Genomic DNA, 20,275 nt, shown 5'->3' with positions numbered 1-20,275 from the left:
GCCTTAGGACCACAAGCAAATCATTTTACTTGTCAGTGCCAGTAGACACCCCCTGGAGCTGACCACTTGGAGAGTAGGCCTGACCTGCATAGCTAAAATGAACTTTTCTGACCAGAGGCAGTGTTTGCTAATGATTCTGGCTCTAGATCACTAACCACTCCCCTAAAAATGAATAAGAAATAAAAAAGGATTTTGTATATAGTGACAGTACTCCACCATCATCATAAAGCCCTTTACAAATATCATTTCCTTTTTTGTCCCCCCACCAAAACCGGGTCTCCCTGATTTCAAGTTCACTCTGGTTCTGCTTCTTGCCTCTTGATATGTCAGTGCAATGAAAAACATACATCAAACTTTTTGCAAATGCTGTTCCTATATATGAGGAACTTTCAGGAAGCTTTAGGCTCCTAGTAGTATGAATAGAAATTCCCAGCTTTTTAAATCCAGTTTCTGCTTTAATATCTTAGATTGGCTCTTAGACTTAATTTTTGAGGCATAGATTTCTCTTAGTTTCATGTTTGGGCAATGTGTGTGGTCCTCTCAATTTTAACAAGGCATCTCTTCTTTTAGATAAATTCTGTCCATCTTAATTGTTCTCATCCAAGTAGAGTTGAGGGTCTTGAGGTTGTGAGGTCTGCAGAGTGGCCTTCCTTCTTACAGGACTGAGTGGATTATTAGAATACCATCGAGGGCCCAGGGATTGCATTCTTAGTAGCAACAAAAAAGGAGAGAAGAAAAACTGCACTAGAAAAGGGACCCTAGGGACCAGCTGGTTCAGGCCCTTTCCTTTGTGGATGACGAACAATAGTCACTTGAGAGCTGAGCCCAAACATCAGACTTGAGAATGAGTAGAGACTGTTGTTTCATCATGGGTCGATCCATGATTTCATCCTTTTTTGTCCTACAGGCTCTGTAGAGGACAAAGCTTTCTGGTTTTTTGTGCTGACAATTGGTACCTTTCAGAGATCACAATGGCTGCTTTTCAATTGGGACAATTCTTTGACTGCCATATAACATAGATCAGCGTCTTTCTTATTGAAGAGGCAAGGACTAGTTGTCTGAAGGTTGATGTTTGAGAACTAGATTAATTCAAGAAACATTTAACTGTACAAGTTACTGTTGTGGCAAACATGAAAAATGACCTTCTCAGCCCTCAGAAAACTAATGGATTTTTTTTAAAAGTCTTAGCAGATTCATATATTTTCTTCCTAAAATCTGAAACAATCTGGTGATAAACTTGTATAACATGGAAATTATAGAAATAAAATATAAATGAGCATTTCCCAAACTGACATATAAAGCTGTGGTGCTCCATGCAATCATATATTATGAAATTGTATTTATATCAGAATGCCTGCATTGGAGTTTTAATGTGGAGTGGGAGTGGCCTAGAATTGTTGGGGGTGGGGGGGGTGTTAAAATTACTTTTGCTTCTACTTTACTTTCATTTCCAAATATAGTTTTCCCATCCAGAGAACCATTCCTTCTAACAAAAAATTAAAAAGAGAGGGGAAAAAAACCTAGTTCAGCAAAATTAAACTGACAGCATTTGCAATGCTCTGCACCCATAGTCCCCCACCTCTGTATAGAGTGGAAGGAGGTTTATTTCTTCCCTTCTTCTTTAGGCCCAGTTTGATATTTATCGCTCTAAAATGTGCAGTTTGATTTTTTGTTGTTGTTGTTAATTATCTGTTTCCCTGATTGTGTTTATTGAGTATTTTCTTTTCTTTTTTTTTCTTAGAGTTTCTCTGTTTGCATAAGTCCATGAGTCTTCACAGTCCTTCTGTTGATCCCCTCTTAGGATATAGCCCCGTCTCATCTCATATACACACAGGTGCGCACACACACACACACACACACACACACAAGCAAACACACATTCTCTCTAATTCATAGGCACTTTCTTTATTTGCAGTTTTCTGCTGCTGCAAATATTTTGTTGTCCATGGGACAGTTCTGTCTTGGTCTTCCTTGCAGTGTTTCCTTATTATGAGACCTCTGATCCACAGGGAATGGGCAACTGTAGTCCTTTTCTTAGGGGACCACAAATTAATAATAGCAGATTAGGTGAAGGAATACTCACACTCTACCAGCAGTAGGTGCCAGCTTTCCACAAACCACCCCCTTCCACTGACGGCTTCTGACTTTTGCCATCCTTGCTGTCTGTGAGCTGGGATGTTGCCGCATTCCCAAAAGTCAATGTCAATGGAACTCAGTCCCCAACAGAAGCAAATTCGACTCAGGCCTGACCACAGACCATAGATGAGTTGACTAGGGTCCAGCCTAATTGAGTTTTAAAAGGCTCTCACAGGTTAGTGATGCCCCCAGTGAAGAATCCAGCTGGCCATACTGACTCACGAGAAAGTGCTTTCCAAAGTGGCATGGCACTGTGATCTGTTTTAGCAGAGGAAGACAAGATCTGCAAAGATGAAATCATGGGCCTTTTCATATTTTTTAGGCATAATTTATTGCACAAGAATAATTATATAATATAACTTTTTAGTTTGAAATTAGGTGTTATTGTTAATCGTTTTTCAGTCCTGTCTGACTTTGCATAATCCCATTTGGGGTTTACCATTTCCATCTCCAGCTCATTTGACAAATGAGGAAACTGAGAGAAACAGGGTGAAGTGACTTACCCAGGATCACTAGTCAGTGATCACAACTTGTCAGTATCTGAAGCTGTATTTGAACTCTTTCTGATTGCATCTGCTGGGCTATCTGGCTGTCTAAACCAAGAGGCCATGTCTTCTATTAGATTCTAAAGTTCCCCAAAGCCCCCTTCTATCCATCTATAGCCTTAGACCTGAGGAAAGACTTTTCCAGACCCAGAGAGTAAATCATTCAAAATACTTAAAATGAGATAGACCATCCAAATCTCACTTTTTGGAAAATTTAGCTACTACATAATAGAATCTTTTACCGACTCTTATTTACCTTGACTGAATTTTTAAATGTTATGATTCAGGGAGAAGAGTGAACATGCATTTATGAGGCACCTCCTAATGGGTACTTTACAAATATTCTCTTACTTGTATAACTTCATTATATGATACTGAGACGGTTAATTATTTTAACAAAGAGGTGTTGACCTCTGCATATGAAGTTGCAATCAGATGGCGTTCACACTTGAAGATCTCGAACCCTACCTGTTACTCCCTCCTCTGTTCTCATTTTCTATCATTTGCCAACAGCAGCAAGAATCATCAGGAACTGAGAAGGCTTCACTTTGGAACATGTTTTTTTTTGTAGAGGGAAGCTATGAGGTTTATGGAATCCAAGATCAGAGATTGTCTCAGACTGATGCCCTGAGTGAGGTGCAAATCATTCCCTGGACCTCCTGGCAGCAGGGTCCCTTGGAATCTGAGTCCTAGGATCACATCTTACAGAGGCATTACTGGCTGGAAGACCCACTTCAGCTGATTCCAGGAAGTCATTAGAATTTCAGTGATCATTACTGAAAGTGTTAGAGCACCCAAGATATACAAGGAGCAAAGCTATTAAAATTCCCTGTGTATTTACTCTGATTGCTCTTGGTTTTAGTTCTAGAAGGTCAGAATTTTGCATTAGAGATTGGTAAGTGAAGTAAAATTCTCTTAACTTCAAGAGCTTTTCTCTCCAAACTTCTTTAGAGATGTCTGGAATAACTATTCATAATAATCAGTCTAAAACATAAGCCAAAAATATCCAAGAAAAGGATTGGAAGTTCTTCAGTATTTTCAAGGATCCAAGGTTTTAGTATAGGGTGCCCAGCCTGGAGTCAGCAAGACTCATCTTCTGAAGTTCAAATCTGGCCTCAGATACTGACTGTGTGACCCTGGACATGTCACTTTACCCTGTTTGCTTTAGTTTCCTCAACTGTAAAAATGAACTGGAGAAGAAAATAGCAAACCACTCCAGGGTCTTTGCCAAGAAAACTTCAAATGAGGTCACAGAGAGCCAGACTTAATGGAAAAGACTGAATCAGATACAGTTCTGTAGTTGATAAACTTAGAACACCCCCCTTTTGGGGGGAAGTTATCTAATATTTTAAACAATTCCTAGGTTTCTATAACTTGAATCCAGATGTAAATAGCAAATTTCATATATTCTTTTATATAATATCAAATATTAACTATCTGAACCTCTTTGTAAAAATGTCGTTTGTGATGCTGGTTACCTTGATAATCTAGTGTATGACTGATTTTTTCCATACTGGCTATGTATTTAACTGATAAACATTTGTATGTGACATTTGTTAGGTTCTCTTCCTAGAATCTGTATCCTTTAAATCTGCAATACAATTTTATTCACTTAGGAAGGCAGCTGGGTGGCACAGTGGATAGAGCACTGGCCTTGGAATCCTGGGGATGGGAGTTCAAATTCATCCTCAGATACTTGATTTTCACTAGCTGTAAGGCTTGGGCAAGTCACTTAAACCCTGATTGCCTTGCATCCAGAGTCATTTCCAGTCATCCTGATTCATGTCTGGCCATTGGACCCAGATAGCTCTGGAGGACAAAGTGAGGTTGGTGTCTTAGCATAGCCCCCCCCCCACTCAAAACTCAGTTCACTTGCCTCTCATGACATCACCTCCCTGATGTCGTGATCTTCTTTGAAAATGAAGGGACATGCAATATTATTATTCTCTTAGGAAAGCGGTCCAGGTCATTTCTTCCTTGGTTTCCTCTGGCTTTTTGGTCAGCTTTCCCAAACTCCCCTCTACTCTGTGGCAGATCCCTCCTTTTTAGTCACAATAAAATATCTGATACTCCAAGTGAAACTTCAGTTAACTAACTTTTAACCAGAGCCCACCACTCATAGTCGTAGATGGCTGGAGGAGTGGTAAATGAAGAAATCCCAAAGACATGGAAATGAGCAGATGTCCGGACCAAGATCCCCCCCTTTAAATGGAGGGTTGGGAGTTCTTGGCTCCCCCCTCCAATCACTTTGAATCCAAATCATTAAACCAAAGCATCTAATGACATGAAGTCACAAATCTTCTGTTATATGGGTCTGTGTTTTTGTGGGTACTTCATCTAGTTACACAGACCACAACTTCACTGAGCTGTCTTTGAGAATCACTATAACCAAAAAAAAAGAAAGAAAGAAAAGTCATTGTCTGGAATCCAGCATAGAGGGGAACTTTGCAAGGCTGGACCTCAGCCATATGGCCTGCCATTGGACCCATACTCAAAACCTCTAAAACTTGGGCAGGACTTCCCGGAATAGCTCTGCCCTGGCCTTTGAGAACCTGGGCATCAAAAGAAGACTCAGTCTATAGAACACATGTAAGAGAGAAATGAACTGACCGAAACCAGGCGATTTGGACCACAAGAACTTGACCTATGAAGGAAATAGCAAGTGAGAATCAAGCAGGAGGAGGAAGGGGCACCATGATTAATACTGAAGGGGCAGAAATACCCATTGCCAATCATCCTTCTTAATCATCCACATTTGTACCCAAAGGAAGACTAGAAAGTAGGGATAGTAGATAAATATTTATGCATTCCTTAGCTTTATGTCCTTTAGGCAAAGAAGTATCCTTGATATGTATCTGTTCCCAGTTCTACTTGGCAGGTATCTCCTGAGCTTCTTATGCTCTATGACTATCTGACTTCTCTTCAGCTCCCCTTTATTCATTTATCTCCCAACCATCCCTATTAGGCTCACTCAAATCAACTGGCTCACATCCTTTTACCAGGGCTCTTCACTGCGGGCGCTCCCCCCAACAATAGACTCAGCCGCACCTCATAAATGCCAAAGGCTTTTAAATTTCTTTCCTTATCAGTAGTACTTTCCATTTATTGAATATCACAGTTCATACAATGATAAAAAAATTGTTCGGAAGGAATTTCTCTATAAAAAAAGAGCCAGATTTACTAACTGAAAAGCCTGATCACATTTTCTGATGTTAGCCCTTTCTTTCCCCTGGTAGATTAGATAGTTGCCTTAAGTCTTCAAGAGGAAAGAAAGTCTTTATTTTGTTGGTGGGTTTTTTTGTTGGGTTTTTTTTACATTTTATTGGGGGGGATACTTAGAAAAATTTCTTTCTCTGAAATGACTGCTCAGTGAAGTCTAGAGGAAATAGATGATTTTGGGTGGATAGTTATTTGAGTGGCAATCTTTTGTGGTTTGTTCAGAAAAGAATAGGTATCCAAAGTGATGGATAGTCAGATTAGATCCAGCACATGTCATCTTGGGATGAGTGTCTAAGTCAAGTTCTATATGGGCAAAGATGGTAGCATATGCTTTTTTTATCAATTTTTTAAAATTTTAATTAAAGATTTTATTTATTTTGAGTTTTACAATTTTTTCCCCAGTCTTACTTCCCTCCCCTCACCCCCCAGCATATGCTTTTGATTTCAGATGGAAAGTACTAGTTTAATTCATATATCAAAAAATCGACTGTGACTATATTATAGACAAGACCTGGTTGTGTAAATATGGTCTGATGTTCTCAGACACATTCAGTTACCCCTTAATTATTCATGTTTAACTTTGACTTACACTTTGCCATTTTCCAATTAATAGCAAAAAAAATTATTAGGCATCCATGTGTGTGCAAGATATGTGCTAGTTACTGCGCCCACAAAACAACAACAACAAATAATATTCCATTCCTGTTCTCAAAAAACTTATGTTCTTTGGGGGATGGGAATAATTGAACACGTATTCAGTTAAGGAAATGCAAAATAAGAGGAATTTTAATAAGGGGAAATTGGGGAAGGCTTTCATGCATTTACTAGTGAAGTTTGAAAGGGGCCCCTCCACCAAGAAAGGAAAGTAAAGACTATACCAACAAGTTCATTCTGCCCGATTTTAGCCAATTTAAGACAACAATGAATAGGTTCAAAGATTTGAAACTGTTGACTGAAAAAAAATACATTTGGGAAATGACTTGTGGGTTTTCATTTTTCTATTATTTCAGTAGCATTAGAATAGGTTATTTTAAGAACGTGAACCAAATAACCTATCATTTGTACTTACATAGTCATCAGTAAATGTTAACTTTGACTCCAGCAGAAAATACTTAAATTTCAGGGGATGGCTAGGTGGTTCAGTGGTTAGAGTACCAGCCTTGGAGTCAGGAGTACCTGAGTTCAAATCCAGCCTCAGGAACTTAATAATTACCTAGCTGTGTGGCCTTGGGCAAGCCACTTAACCCCTTTGCCTTGCCAAAAAAAATATTTAAATTTCCAAAATTACTTTCATCAAAAACTTTGGTATAAATCTTCATTGTTCTTGCCTCTTTTAATAATCCACCTTCCTATATACAGGGGAATCATTTTTAAATTTCTTTGAATCAGTCAAAAAAATGAAGGTTTGGAGATGATGAGTTCTCCTGCCATTGCTTTTTATTATTTATTACATTCTATATGACTCCAATCTGATAAAGGAAGCAGAGCCCATCTTTTGAGCTTCAGAGGCAAATGGGATAATCTAGAGACTGGTTGAAATTGGATAGGCCTGGAATCAAAAACCTTCAAGTTTATCAACTTCTCAGTTCAGTGGGCCAAAGACTTCATGGAAATTGGAACATGGGATATAGATAGATATGTTTTTTATTTTATCAAACATGACTCAACATAGAGGATAATAAAACTCCTTTCTAAAGGACCTGCAGCTAAAGTCAGACCCAACTAGAAGAATTCATAAATCAAATTCTAATGAAAATGTTTATATCATCTTTAAAAAAACTAGGATTTCTTTACTTTTATATGGACTTAGAGAATTTGGGGCAGTTTCAAAAGGGACATTATTAAAATTCTTGAAGAGGTAATATTATTTTGTTCCCTCTGTACTTTGGAGTTGTTCTTCAATTTATACAGTTGTACATTAATAGACCTTAAATGTATCTTAAAAAGCTGTAATCACTACTCATAAAAAGACCCTTACTACACACTCGTGTCAGTGGTTATATATTCAGATTTATTGATTCATTCATTCAACAAATATTTATTTTGCATTTACTATGACCACAGCTTAAATAATCAGTGGCAACAATAAGGAGCTTCCAGGAAGTGGTACAATAAAAGATGATAAATATTTGAGGGAGGGGGCAAAGAAAGGAGATCTCTGCAGGATAAGTTGAGCAGAGTGGGGAATCCTTCACAGGAGGATGCACTGCAGCTCTGCATAGGTTGTACCCGGCTAGAGGGCAGAGGATGGTGTGAACAGAGGGATGGGTGGTGGGGGCATGTTAGGGGAACTGTTTGACAGACCAGTCTTTCTAGAGTGGAGAGTGTTTGAATCAGAAAAATGTGTTGGAGGCTAATTGTTAATGACCTGGAAATCTACGTTCATCTGAAACTGTGAATGCTGGTTTTTGATAGTTTTGAGTAGGGGAGTAGTAAACTTTATTTTAGTAAGATAAATCTAGTTGCAGTGTACAGAAGGGATAAAAAGAATGAGGAGGCTATTAAAGGACCCCTTGCAGTAAGTAATAAGAATTTGAACCGGAATGGTAGCTTTGGGATTCTAACATGATGACATTATTAACACAAGAGGGTCACTGAGGCACCACCAAGCCATTCCTCTTGGAGAGAATTTTCTTTTCCTAATGAGGTGAGGGTATGCTGAATGATGAAGACATCTAAGAAATAAACAGTGATGTTCAGTACACTTAGTAAACCCACCTGTAGGTACTGAAGGTACAAAAACAAAAATAAAAAATTTTTGCATTTTATCTGGAAGAACACATCCATGTAAATAAACATATACACAAGATACATTCTGGGAAGGACATTAGCATTTGGAGAAACAAAAATTTTGTATAGACAAAGATAATGCTTGAAAGAACTAGAAGAAAACTAGAAATTCCAGGAAGAGGAACCCAAGGGACAGTCAGAGCAAAGGCAAAAAAAGACAGGGTCGCCAGTTAGGACAGCCTGGATAGTAAGAAAAAGGAATTTAAGGAGGGTGGAGAATTTGGCTGGGGCTCAGAGTGAAGCACTTGAAAGAGGGAGCTTTTATTTGAACCTTGAAGTCATGGTCTCTTGTTTATTGAATAAAGAAATGATCTGGTCAGACCTGTACTTGAGAGAAATCATTCTGGCAGAAGAGTGGACTTAACAGAAAGATCAGAAGTAGGGAAACCATTAGGGAGATAGTATAGTTGTACTGGTGGGAGTTGATAAAGGTCTGTGATTCTGAAGAAAAGGTTGCAACTGGTTGGGTAAGTGGAATGAAGAAGAGTACAGTCTCAAAGGGAATATCAAGGAGGGTGGCACACTTGTCAGAAATAGAGATGTTTGGAAGTGGGGTGGGTTGTGAAGGAAAGACTTGGACATTGGACATTAAGATATCTATGGGAGGGTGGCTAGGTGGCACAGTGGATAGAGCACCAGCCCTGGAGTCAAGAGGACCTGAGTTCAAATCCGGCCTCAGACACTTCTAGCTAGCTGTGTGGCCTTGGTCAAGCCACTTAACCCCATTTGCCTTGAAAAACTGAAAAAAAAAGTTATCTGTAGAACATCCACTTCAGTATATTCAGTAGGGAATTGGTTTTCATGATGAACTCAGGAGAAATGAATAGAAATAATTATTTGACCAGTGACAGAGCTGGTGAGGCCCAAAATGAAAGAGGGATTATAGTTTAAGGAGAGATGGAATAATCTGATCAAGAGACTTTTGGTGTTTTGAGTTTTAAAGTAGAACATTTGTCACCAATGGTGAGATGTGGCTGTGGCTGATAATAGAGAGAAGAGTAGGTCATGGGAGCTGTGTAGAAGTCAACAGATATGGTCAGGTCCACTAAATTATAAGAGCAAGAGTTGTCAGGAAAACTTGAGCCAGATAATGAATGGAAGGAGAATGACTTGGGGCTCAATGAGAATTTGGATTTAGGGATCAATTAGTGTTACTGAGTAATGACAGCAAAGGAAGAGTTTCAGAGAGGCATTGGAGAGCTGTGTGAAGGCTTCCCAATGTAAGCTTTCTCCACTGGGGTGGAGCCTCTCACCTCTAGGATCAGGTGTCCAAAGGTGTGAGAACAAGTACAACAGGTGCCAGACATGAATCAGGATGACTGGAGATGACTCTGGATGCAAGGCAATCAGGGTTTAAGTGACTTGCCCAAGGTCATACAGCTAGTGAAAAAAGGGTGACTAGAGATCCCTGGGTGAAGGGACAGGCACTCCATTGTATTCTGCCCAAGAACAGTTGTTGAAGGCCATCTGAAAGAAATGGCTGGTTACAACAAGAGGAAGAGACCAAAACATTGAGATGTAATGCTTTCTCTATGTCAGATAATCATTTGTTGAAAACTGCAGAAGAGACTTCACTTTCAACTGAAGAGGTTAAAGAAAACTTCTTTGAGGAGGCAGCATTTGACTGAGTCATAATCAATAGAATTTCAACAGATAAAAGTCTGGTCAGGGTTGACTGGATAATAACTTGCCAGTCCTTTGGAACCTAATAAGTGAAGATGTGGAGTTCATAGAAGCACACCATTTCAAGCTGGAAAAGAGTTCAGAGATCAAGCTAGTGTTACATTCCCTAATTTTACAAATAAACTGAAGTATAAATCTGCTTTAATCCCATATTGTCTTCTTTAAAAATGGATTTGCATCAGCAACTTTGTCTTTCCAAGTCATGGGTTAGAAAATACAAAATTGCATCACTAAGGTTCCTTAATTCCAAAGACTAATTGTTAGCATTTTAAAGTTATAGTCAATTCTTAAAAACAAGGTCCCTTAGTATAGGTGTCTTTTTTTCTCTTTGCTTTCCCTTCTTAGCTCCCTTGTCTCTCCCACCCCCTACCCCCAAATTCATTCGGTAGCTGGTCATCTTGAGATGTTTGACAGACCGGCTTTAGGTTTGTGGTTCATTTGTTCTCCTTTGTTTTGTTGCAGACTTTTGACGAATGCGTGGCCGAGGGAGGCTCCGATTGTGCTCCAGAGAAACTCTGGCTTCAGATCCCGTTTTTCTGTGGCCACAGCTCGGAATGCTGGTAGGAAGACGCGTTTATTTCAGTGTAGCCGATGACCAAGGCTGTGCTCTCAGTCATCTTCACTGAGCCGGTCTGAATGTGCCACAGATCATGGGGAGAACTTAGGGAGGAGGATCTGGGACTGAGTAGTAGACTATGTTCAATGGCCTTCAGAGGGTCCCCAAGCTACTTGGCTTGAATGCAGCTTATCTGTCAGTTTTGCACCAGGCCAGCCATGCCTTGATTGGAGGCCAGTCAATATTTACCCTCTCAAGGCTTGCTTAACATTTCAGCCATTTCAAAGCCTGTCAGACAATAATAACAAGGCTAATAATAATGAATAACGGTTCTGTAGCGCTTTCGATTTGCACAGTGTTTTTATTACATGATCTCATCTGAGGTAAGACTAAAGGGATTTTTATCCCTAGTTTTCAAATCAGGCATCTGAAAGTTTGAGAAATGAAATCACTTGCACTGACAAGTGCAATGGTTAGAACCCCAGGTCTGGAGTCTGAAAGACTTGAGTTCAAATCCAGCCTCAGACTCTTCCTAGCACAGGGACCCTGAACAAGTCACTTAACTTTTCTTTGCTTCAGTTTCCTCAACTGTGAGCTAAGAATAATAACACCTGTATTTCCTGGGTTATTGTAAGGATCAAATGAGATTATAATTATAAAGTGCTTAACCCTTAGTAGGCACTGCATAAATGTGAGTTGTTGCTGTTGCACATGGCCAGAGAACTAAGAGTTTAGAGGTGAAATTTGAATTTGACTTGCTGCCACCCAACCCAACGTGATTATTTGCATCATTTTCCTATTAAAGTGTTTGTGACTATCAGGGAAGCAAAAATCATGAAATTCATGATAGTTTAGGACTCTAATAAAAGACCACAGAGACTGGCCAAGACCGGTGTGCCTAATAGAGGCTCTATGTGTTCAAGTCTGAGATTGGAAGATTCATTGTTATAGGACACAGAAGAAGCAATAGTAACCCATTCACCATTAATATCTTTCTTAGAACCACTTAGAATGAAAAATCACAAAACTCAGAAGTTCTACTTCTCTTAGTCCTCTATGAGAAGCTACTAAATGTGATTAAAGTCACCTGCAGAAATATCATAATTTTTAAAAAGTGTAGTTAGGGTGTGAGGGGTAAGACCTTCTCACTTTTATGTTTTTTCTAGAAGAATGTGGGATAGTCACACACTTGGCTTTATCAAGTATAACTAGGTCAGAGTTCTCTCTTTGGTTATAAGTATTAGAGCTGAAAGAGGGCTCCCCTCCTTTACAGATAATGCATCAGGCCAGTTCTCCCAAGAACCTGGGACCAATTAATGGCAGAGCCCCACTGCCTTACCCCCCCACTCGAGTCTGTGGTCTGTGGGCATACCTGTCCATCTCTACTGGTGGTCACTTCCCTAAATATTGAAAGAGTCAGTGACTCGGAGTGATGTGGACACTGATCTCTCTTTCTTAGGAAATTGTAGAAACACTGGCATTAGAAACTGAATTATTTTGAGCAGGAAGCACAGTTTCCTAAATCTGACTGATTCATCGACAAATATCGACAAGTTTTGTGCAAAATCTCAGAGTTCTTTTCTGGACATCTGGTGTAGTATTGACACAGGTGAGGCAAAATGAGAAGATGGGAAAGTTAGGGAAGAGAAATTAAATACAGGTGTGCCTCGAAATGAATTTTCCTCATGCAGTGCTGCTAATGACATCACAGGTTTGTCTTACTATGTCAAGGTATCAAAATACTTGACTGATTTCACAAGTTTGCACTAATGCCCTTTCTCTGGTTTTAGGAATGTGGGAAGCAGATGGGCCATGGATCAAGCCAAATATAACCTGATTAATGAATACTTTTTAGTGGGAGTCACCGAAGAACTTGAAGACTTTATCATGCTCCTAGAGGCAGCTTTGCCCCGTTTCTTCAGGGGGGCCACAGAACTCTACCGGACAGGTATTTCAGTGGTTGTTAAAAAAAAAATCTTCCTGAAATGTCATTTTATTTGTATTGTTGAAGGTTCTCAAATGTTTAGGTGAAATCATCACTACTCAACTTGATAGGACAAATATTGTTTAAGCATTTCTTCATACAGATCACTGTGCTTGAGTGATCTTCCCTCCCCTCCTGGGGGTACAAGTCTATAGCGGGGACAAAACACAAGACAAGAGAGCTGGATTCTTTGACAAATACATGAGAGGCCTGAAATGCAAAGAGCAATGGCTCCCAGTGCAGAAAGAATTAAGAACTGGTACCAAGTGTATAGGAGAGACCTAGAATCCCTTTTTGACTTTTGCCTGAGCCAGAGAGAGCCTTTTAAGCCCTTCTACAAACTAACTTGGATATAATTGAAATATGAACATTCCTGCTATAAAAGTGGAGGAATGGAAGAGAAGAAAAGTAAATGATATCTATATTGGGAGCTTTTCAAGCCTTGATATGGTAGACCATCCCATAGTCAAGGAAGTGCTGGTTCCTAAACTCTTCCCTAGATTCTATGAAGCCTGGACTTTCAGCCCCTGAGCAGGTGAAGGAAGTCCCTGAAAAGAGCCCACATCAGAACCCACCTTCAGGAGGTGACTTTTGCTTTCACACCAAATCCCACCCGGAGAGACCCACCAGAAGGTCAGAGCAAATGTTAAACAGGAACCATCCACAAACCCTGCTGAAAGTCATTCTGAGTGTAAGGACTAATTCTGGTATACAGAGATAGGCAGCCCTGAGAAACAGGTGATCATGCCCTCGACTGTATTGGGCCCCTCATTTTGTTGTTTGTAAATGATGATTAGTGCCTATGATGAGCTAGGTTACCACTTTGTTTACAAACTATAGTAAATAGAGTTCTTATATGCCTACTATGAGCCAGGTTACTTCTTTGTTTACAAACTGTGGTCAGTGAAGTTCTGTTATGCCTACTATGAGCCAGGTGGCTACTCTGTTTACAAATTGTGATTGGTAAAAAGTTCTTAAATGCCTCCTGCAAGCCAGGTTAGTTCTTAGTTTACAAACTATAGACAGTAAAATGTTCTTATTTTTCTATGAACCAGGAGCTAGTTTTACAAACTATAGTCAGTAAAGAGTTCTTATTTGCCTAGTATGAACTAGGTTACTACTTTGTTTACAAACAGTGTTCTGAGCCTACTATGAGCCAGGTTACTTCTTTGTTTATAAACTATGATTAGGGAAGCGTTCTTGTATGCCTACTATGAGCCAAGTTATTTCTTTGTTTACAAACTGTGGTCAGTAAAGAGTTCTTAAATGCCTACCAAGAACCAGGTTCCTTCTTTGTTTACAAACTGTGGCCAGTAAAGAGTTCTATGCCTACATGAGCCATTACAGAACTATAGTCAGTAAGCACTTTCTATGTGGTTGGCACTAACCTCTGCTCTGGAGTTACAAGATCAGCCTCATTCCTGGAGGAATTCACAATATCATGGTGATGCTGCAAGCCCCCTCCCATCTGTCAGTCCTGCTATATATCTACTTTCCTCTGGGAGCCTGTGCCAGGAATTCATTTCTAGGGACTCTTTTTCACCAGATCTCCCACCATCTTGCCTCCAGAGAAGATCACTGACAAATAGCATAGGTTTACAAAGCCATCATTTTATTCATTTTTCTTTAGAAATACACAGAAGCCCTAAGCTATGTGATTGGGACAGTATGAGAGGTCTGCAGAGTGACAGTTCTTACCTTACTTCCTTGCAATTTCAGTAATTCCTTCTCAGGCTAAAAATTTCTCATGAAGTGATGTTAAAAAGTCAAGTCCCACCATCATAAGAGTTCCATTTACCCTAGAGTCAATTCATTAATTCAGTAAAAATTTATTAATTAACCCAGCTTCATTATGTTAACATTGAAGGGATTGGACTGTCCGTAGTCCTTTCAACATTAAGCCTGGGATCCTGGGTCCTTTAATCATGTGTCTGTCTTCTTAAAGTAGTTCTTCATTTCCAAGGATATGGACATTTTTTGTCCTTTCAATCAATTGATAAGCATTTTCCAAGTACCTGTTCTGTACATGGCACTTTATTGAGTCTTTGGACATATCAAGATAAAAATAAGACAGTTGCCACCTTCATGGAGCTTATACTGTCAGAGACAGAATGTATATTTTACATACATGCATACATACCCACAAAAATTAAATAGAGAGTAATTTGGGGAAGCAGGAAACAAAACAACTACATAGAAGAGGTAGTATTTCAGTTTAACTTGGAGGAAATAAGAAATTTTTAAAAGGAGGAAGTTAGGGGGGAAAGAATTCAAGACATAGGGTGTGGGAAGGGGAGACCTATTTTCTCTTGGAAAAAATAAGTTAATTTTTTTTTTTTAAATTGTGTTTGCTTTTGCAAGTAGGAAAGAAATCTCATCTTAGGAAAACCACTGAGAAGAAGCTCCCCACCAAACAAACCATCGCAAAGTTGCAACAGTCTGACATCTGGAAAATGGAGAATGAGTTCTATGAATTTGCCCTGGAACAGTTCCAGTTCATTCGAGCCCATGCTGTTCGGGAAAAAGATGGGGATTTGTATATCCTTTCACAGAACTTTTTCTATGAAAAGATTTATCCCAAATCGAACTAAGTACACCATGTTCCTACTAGATCCGGGGACTAAAAGTTTGATCATGTCTCCTCCTTGGTTCTCAGCTCCAAAATCACTATTAAGCCCATGAGATGATTTATCATTGAGCTGACATTTGGGCTGAGGACATCAAGCAAGCAAGCAAGCAAACAAGTGGACAATGTCTGGAGAGATCAGCCTTCCAAGAAGCTTAAGCTTCTAGTCTTTTCTTCAGCCTAACCTTTGTGTTGGGCTAATAGCCTCCTGTCAAAAGAAAACTGTACATTTGCTTACCAAAATTAACACACACAACAGAGTTCTGGTTGATAATTAAGATTTCAGAGAAGTATCCTCTAATCTGTTTTTGATTCTCAGAGCAGTTGTCTTACCTAAGACATCCATAAAGAAGAAACCACCTGTCTCCCTCACCTTCCCATGGAGATTTGGACTGTATGCTTTAATGAGTAGTGTTAATGACAGGTTGACCTCTCCTACTTTGCTGTTGTGAATACCGTCAACTTAGAATGTCCAATAATGTTTGCTGAGAAATGTAGCTGCTGCTGTTGAGTTTGCCCAAAATTATAGAGGTTTTAATAAAAAGAGAATATCCAGTTGTGAGTGTTAAGAAGGAATTAAACCCAATAATGTAAACAGATAGAGAATCAAAGCAGTATTTCTTCCTCTCATCTCTTTACCAACCATGGTTGGGGAATACTCCTCAAAGAAGGATGTTGTTTTAGTTCAGACTTACACATTGATTTTAAAAGCAGCTTCATTATGTATTCCTCCCAAAATGATTTGTAATAGATATATTGGCAATTCCATATTATAACTCCATTGATGAGCTGTGGTATGGTTGAGATTTTCCTACTACTTCTATACTTTTACCTGTAGAATATTTTTACTAAGGTGCTTTTTAAATGTGTTTTAAAGCATTGCATTTACAAAAGGAGTCAAAATGCTGTAAATATTGCATATTTTATGTATTTGGACCAAAAGGTTATGAGTAACTAGTTTAAAGTGGTTTTGCACCAGTTTTGTTATGTTGAGTGAATTCATCCCATCTGCTCTTCTATTTCTCATTTGGGTCAACTAACTGTTGGACATAACTGAAATGAACTTCAACAATTTTGAATGTTAGTCCAGAAAGCACCAGGCAGGCCAGGTGGAAGCAGGAGGTCATGGTAGAAAGAGCCGCTGGGCTCGAGTCAGAAGAGTTTTGGTCTAGGCTCCAAAAGTACTAGCTGTGTGACCATAGGCAAGTCATGACGTAAATTCCATGAGCCTCCATTTTCTCATCCATAACATGTGGACAATAATACCTTCCCTGCTTAGCTCTTGGGGCTATCGTGAACATCCAGCAAAAATGGTGAGAACTCTTTGGAACTTGTAAAAAACACTATGGAACCATAAAGTCATTATAAAAGTTAATTAAAAAGTACATTTGTAACATGAAATTTCATCATTCATCCTCCATTACATGGGGGGAAGAGGGCTAAGATTCCACTTGGAAGCCATTTGAAAGAAATACACTGAACTTGACCCGATTCATGTTGGATAGAGTTCTTCTCTCAGTGTCGTACACTTCATGTTTTGGCAGCTATGGAAATGTGACGTCACCTGGTGGACTTTTAAACCTAAGATTCACAAACAGCTGTTTGGATTCAGGAGGTGCCCAATTTAAAAGAATCCTGGTTAGCTGATTGCCAGAGGGGTGGGGGTGGGGGAATAAAACAGACTTTGTCATCCAGAATGTGAAAGATTTCCCGGTTTTGTTGTACAGTCATAATCAATGCATATTTTTCTATTTACAATGTTTCTAAAATATGTATGGATGAGTTTGACTTCCCTTTTCCCCATTCACTTTCTCCCCCATCTTAGAAAAGGAGCCTTCTGACAAAATGTGTTAAGTAAACATGACTAAGGAATGCCTCACTCCATCATATGAAAACATTTTGAATGTTGCCCTAAAGGATATTTTTACCTGTCAGAAAAGGGTACAATGATTAGGACAAAGCTTACATTTGAAGGAAAAATGCAAGAGGGGTATTGAAAAGAAACACTTAAAAAAAATGTAATCAAGTCAGAATACTGAGAAGACATTGCTAGTACATGATGTTTTTTGACTAATCTCATTTTCCATTTATTTATTGGCAGGAGATGTGGCACACAAATTGTTTCCTTGGCAACAGACAAAAAAAAAAATAACCCCCCAAAGAAAACCTTCATTTCTAAACCAGAACAGATCTAAGGTGGATCTGTCCTAAAGTTTACATAAATGCTAGCCCACAAGCTTCAGATGGGCAGTGCTGAGAACTCCCAGGGGTGAATCACCTCTTTCATACAACTGTAGCACCAGGAGCATGATTATGAACTAGTGCTCTATTGGCCTCAAAGAGCTTATGTACTCTCCAAAGCCCCTCCCTTCTATCTAATGGGTAGCTTTGGACCCAAAAGGTTTCTGCCACAGTGTCACAAATCTTAATGATTGGATTGCATCCAAGTAAGTTCTTTCCTTTCCCTAATCTAATACACAATTTTCAAAGTGGTGGCATTTATGGCAACATGTGTCTGGGGTGATTTGGGCATGGTCCTGCCAGAAGTTAGGAGGGATGGACTCAATAACAACTCATGGTCCAAGCAAGCCCATTTCTGCAAATGCTGCAGATTCCTTATGATTCCAAAGTAGGGGACCGGGATTTGTAATAAATTCAGTACCCTCAACTGCTGAAACAATAATGTATTTTTTTAAAGTGGCAAATGTGAGTTTTTTCCAGCCTCTGCTCTTTGTCAGTATTTTTGACCATAAGGAAATACTTTTTTTAATATATAAAAGTGAATTAACCACTTTGCATTTTAAAAGACAATGTTATATGTTATATGTATATGTGTGTGTATATATGTTTATATACATATATATATGTTTATTTCCCAGGAGAGGAAAAGATACCTTTTTGTTCAAATTGTTTAACTTCTATTTTCTAATTGCTCCAAAATGACAACCATCAATAAATTTATGTGACTGTTTTCAACTCTAATAGGGAGGGTCATATGGATTTTTCCTAACTTTGATGTGTAAAATATTCCTTTACCTGATACTAAAAATAAAAGAGAATGCACAGGGATTGCTTTTATATCACCTGTATGCATTAATATAAATTGCAGAATTTTGTATGCCTCAGACTTCCTGGGTAATCCGATTGAATCTATTGAAAAAAAGCAGAGTATTTTTAAAGGATCAGCTTTATACATTTTATTTGTTTTATTTTCATTTTATTTTTTCAGTTAAATCTTGTCATTTGAAATCCTTAATTATTTGGTCACAGAAACGACATTGACAAAAATCACTAAACTGGTTAGTGCTTTTTTTTTTGTGACAAACTGCATTTTTGCATTGGGGTTGATTTCCTCATTGTTTGCATAATTAGGAAGAACTTAGTTCCATGGATAGTAATATTCTCTCTGTTGCTGTCTCCCTCTTTTTTGTAAAAACAGCTTTAGATATGAGAGAAGTTAAATAAATAGGTAATTCCTAAAATGGATTCCTGTTATTTGGACTTTTAGTCAAACTTTCCATTAATGAAATTTCTAGGATTCAGCTAGACTCCCATTTGTTGTTTTCAGAATGAAAACCCCATGGGCCTCCAAACCATAGCTTGTGAAAAGCATTTCCTAGACTCATTTCATGAAACTTACCCTTAAAGAGGTGGAGATGCCCCTGACTTTATGTTTTAAAAGTTTGCCTCTGAAGTAAGTAAGTAGCACTGTATGGGACAGTGACTCAGATTTTATTTTATTATTTTTTTTTTGGCATCAATTTCCCTGGTATTAAAATTAGTTTGTGTGTGATGCTAGCTAAAAAAAAAAAGCTCACACGGCCTGCCGAAATGGCCTGTTGTTTCCAATGCACTGCCAACCTAGCTCCTTCAAAGTGGAGCTTACGAGCACTGCCGAGAGGCTTGTTGGACAGATCGAGACCTTGCAAGAGAAACCCATGCAGTTGGGTGCCTTTCACAGCACTATTTACAAAATAGGTCCTCCTGATCAAGATGCCATTCTAGCTCATCAGTGACAGACCTGCTGTTGAGGCGTCCTTGCAGTCTCCCAGCTTCCCTGGCTCTGTTTCCCCACCTCTCACCCTGAGAGCTTGGGAGCATCTCTTGAACAACATCGAATGTAACTTTGAGAAACATGGATTGTGCTTCATGTCTTTTATTTTCAGACTACACAGACAGCTGAATAGTGCCTTTTTTCCTCACAATCCATGTTGTCAGATGCCCACTCCTCCCTCCCTCCCTCTCTCTCTCTCTCTCTCTCTCTCTCTCTCTCTCTCTCTCATTCTCTCTCTCTCTCTCTCCCTCTCTCTCTCCCTCCCTCCCCATGGATTCCTTTGTGCAATACTGTTCCAACTTGAAACCATTCTGTCACATCTGTTGGAAAGATAATCACTTGTTCTCCTCAACCCCGCTGCCAGCTTTCTGTTGTTGAAGTGTTTCAGTTGATTTCCTGATGCAAATGCTATTAAAATAAACAACCAGTGGGAAGGGAAAAACTCTTTGGTGTCCTGTTTTAATATAATTCCATAGCCTTCACGCCGACCGACATTCTCCTAACAGGCTTCAGTGGACAGTGGAAGCACTGAGAATCTCACATGTATTTCTGATGGAAGAGTTGGCATTGTTGGCCCTAATTATTTTGACTTTATGCAGTTAATTTTATTCAGAGTAGACTGCCTTTTCCATGTTTGTTCAGGACTTCACCATTGCAACATGATACAAAGCAGAGATGGACA

At 39.1% G+C, this 20,275-nt stretch overlaps 1 protein-coding gene across 3 annotated transcripts in view; it reads left to right on the top strand.

The window, feature by feature from the left end:
- Positions 1-20,035, top strand: part of HS2ST1 (heparan sulfate 2-O-sulfotransferase 1) — a 219,507-nt gene extending 199,472 nt beyond the window's left edge. For 2 of the 3 annotated variants that reach the window (XM_074221754.1, XM_074221756.1), the window contains exons 5-7: positions 10,836-10,933; positions 12,720-12,877; positions 15,275-20,035. In XM_074221754.1, the coding sequence (XP_074077855.1) occupies positions 10,836-10,933; positions 12,720-12,877; positions 15,275-15,504 (486 nt within the window). In that variant the 3' untranslated portion in view covers positions 15,505-20,035. The remainder of the gene's footprint in view (positions 1-10,835; positions 10,934-12,719; positions 12,878-15,274) is intronic. The other variant, XM_074221755.1, reaches the window with a different exon arrangement.
- The last annotated feature ends 240 nt before the right edge of the window (positions 20,036-20,275 follow it).

This window comes from Macrotis lagotis, chromosome 2 (assembly GCF_037893015.1).
Source record: "Macrotis lagotis isolate mMagLag1 chromosome 2, bilby.v1.9.chrom.fasta, whole genome shotgun sequence".
Classification (NCBI taxonomy): Eukaryota; Metazoa; Chordata; class Mammalia; order Peramelemorphia; family Peramelidae; genus Macrotis; species Macrotis lagotis.
The sequence above is the reverse complement of the archived record's forward strand: the minus strand, read 5'-3'. Positions and strand labels throughout refer to the sequence as shown.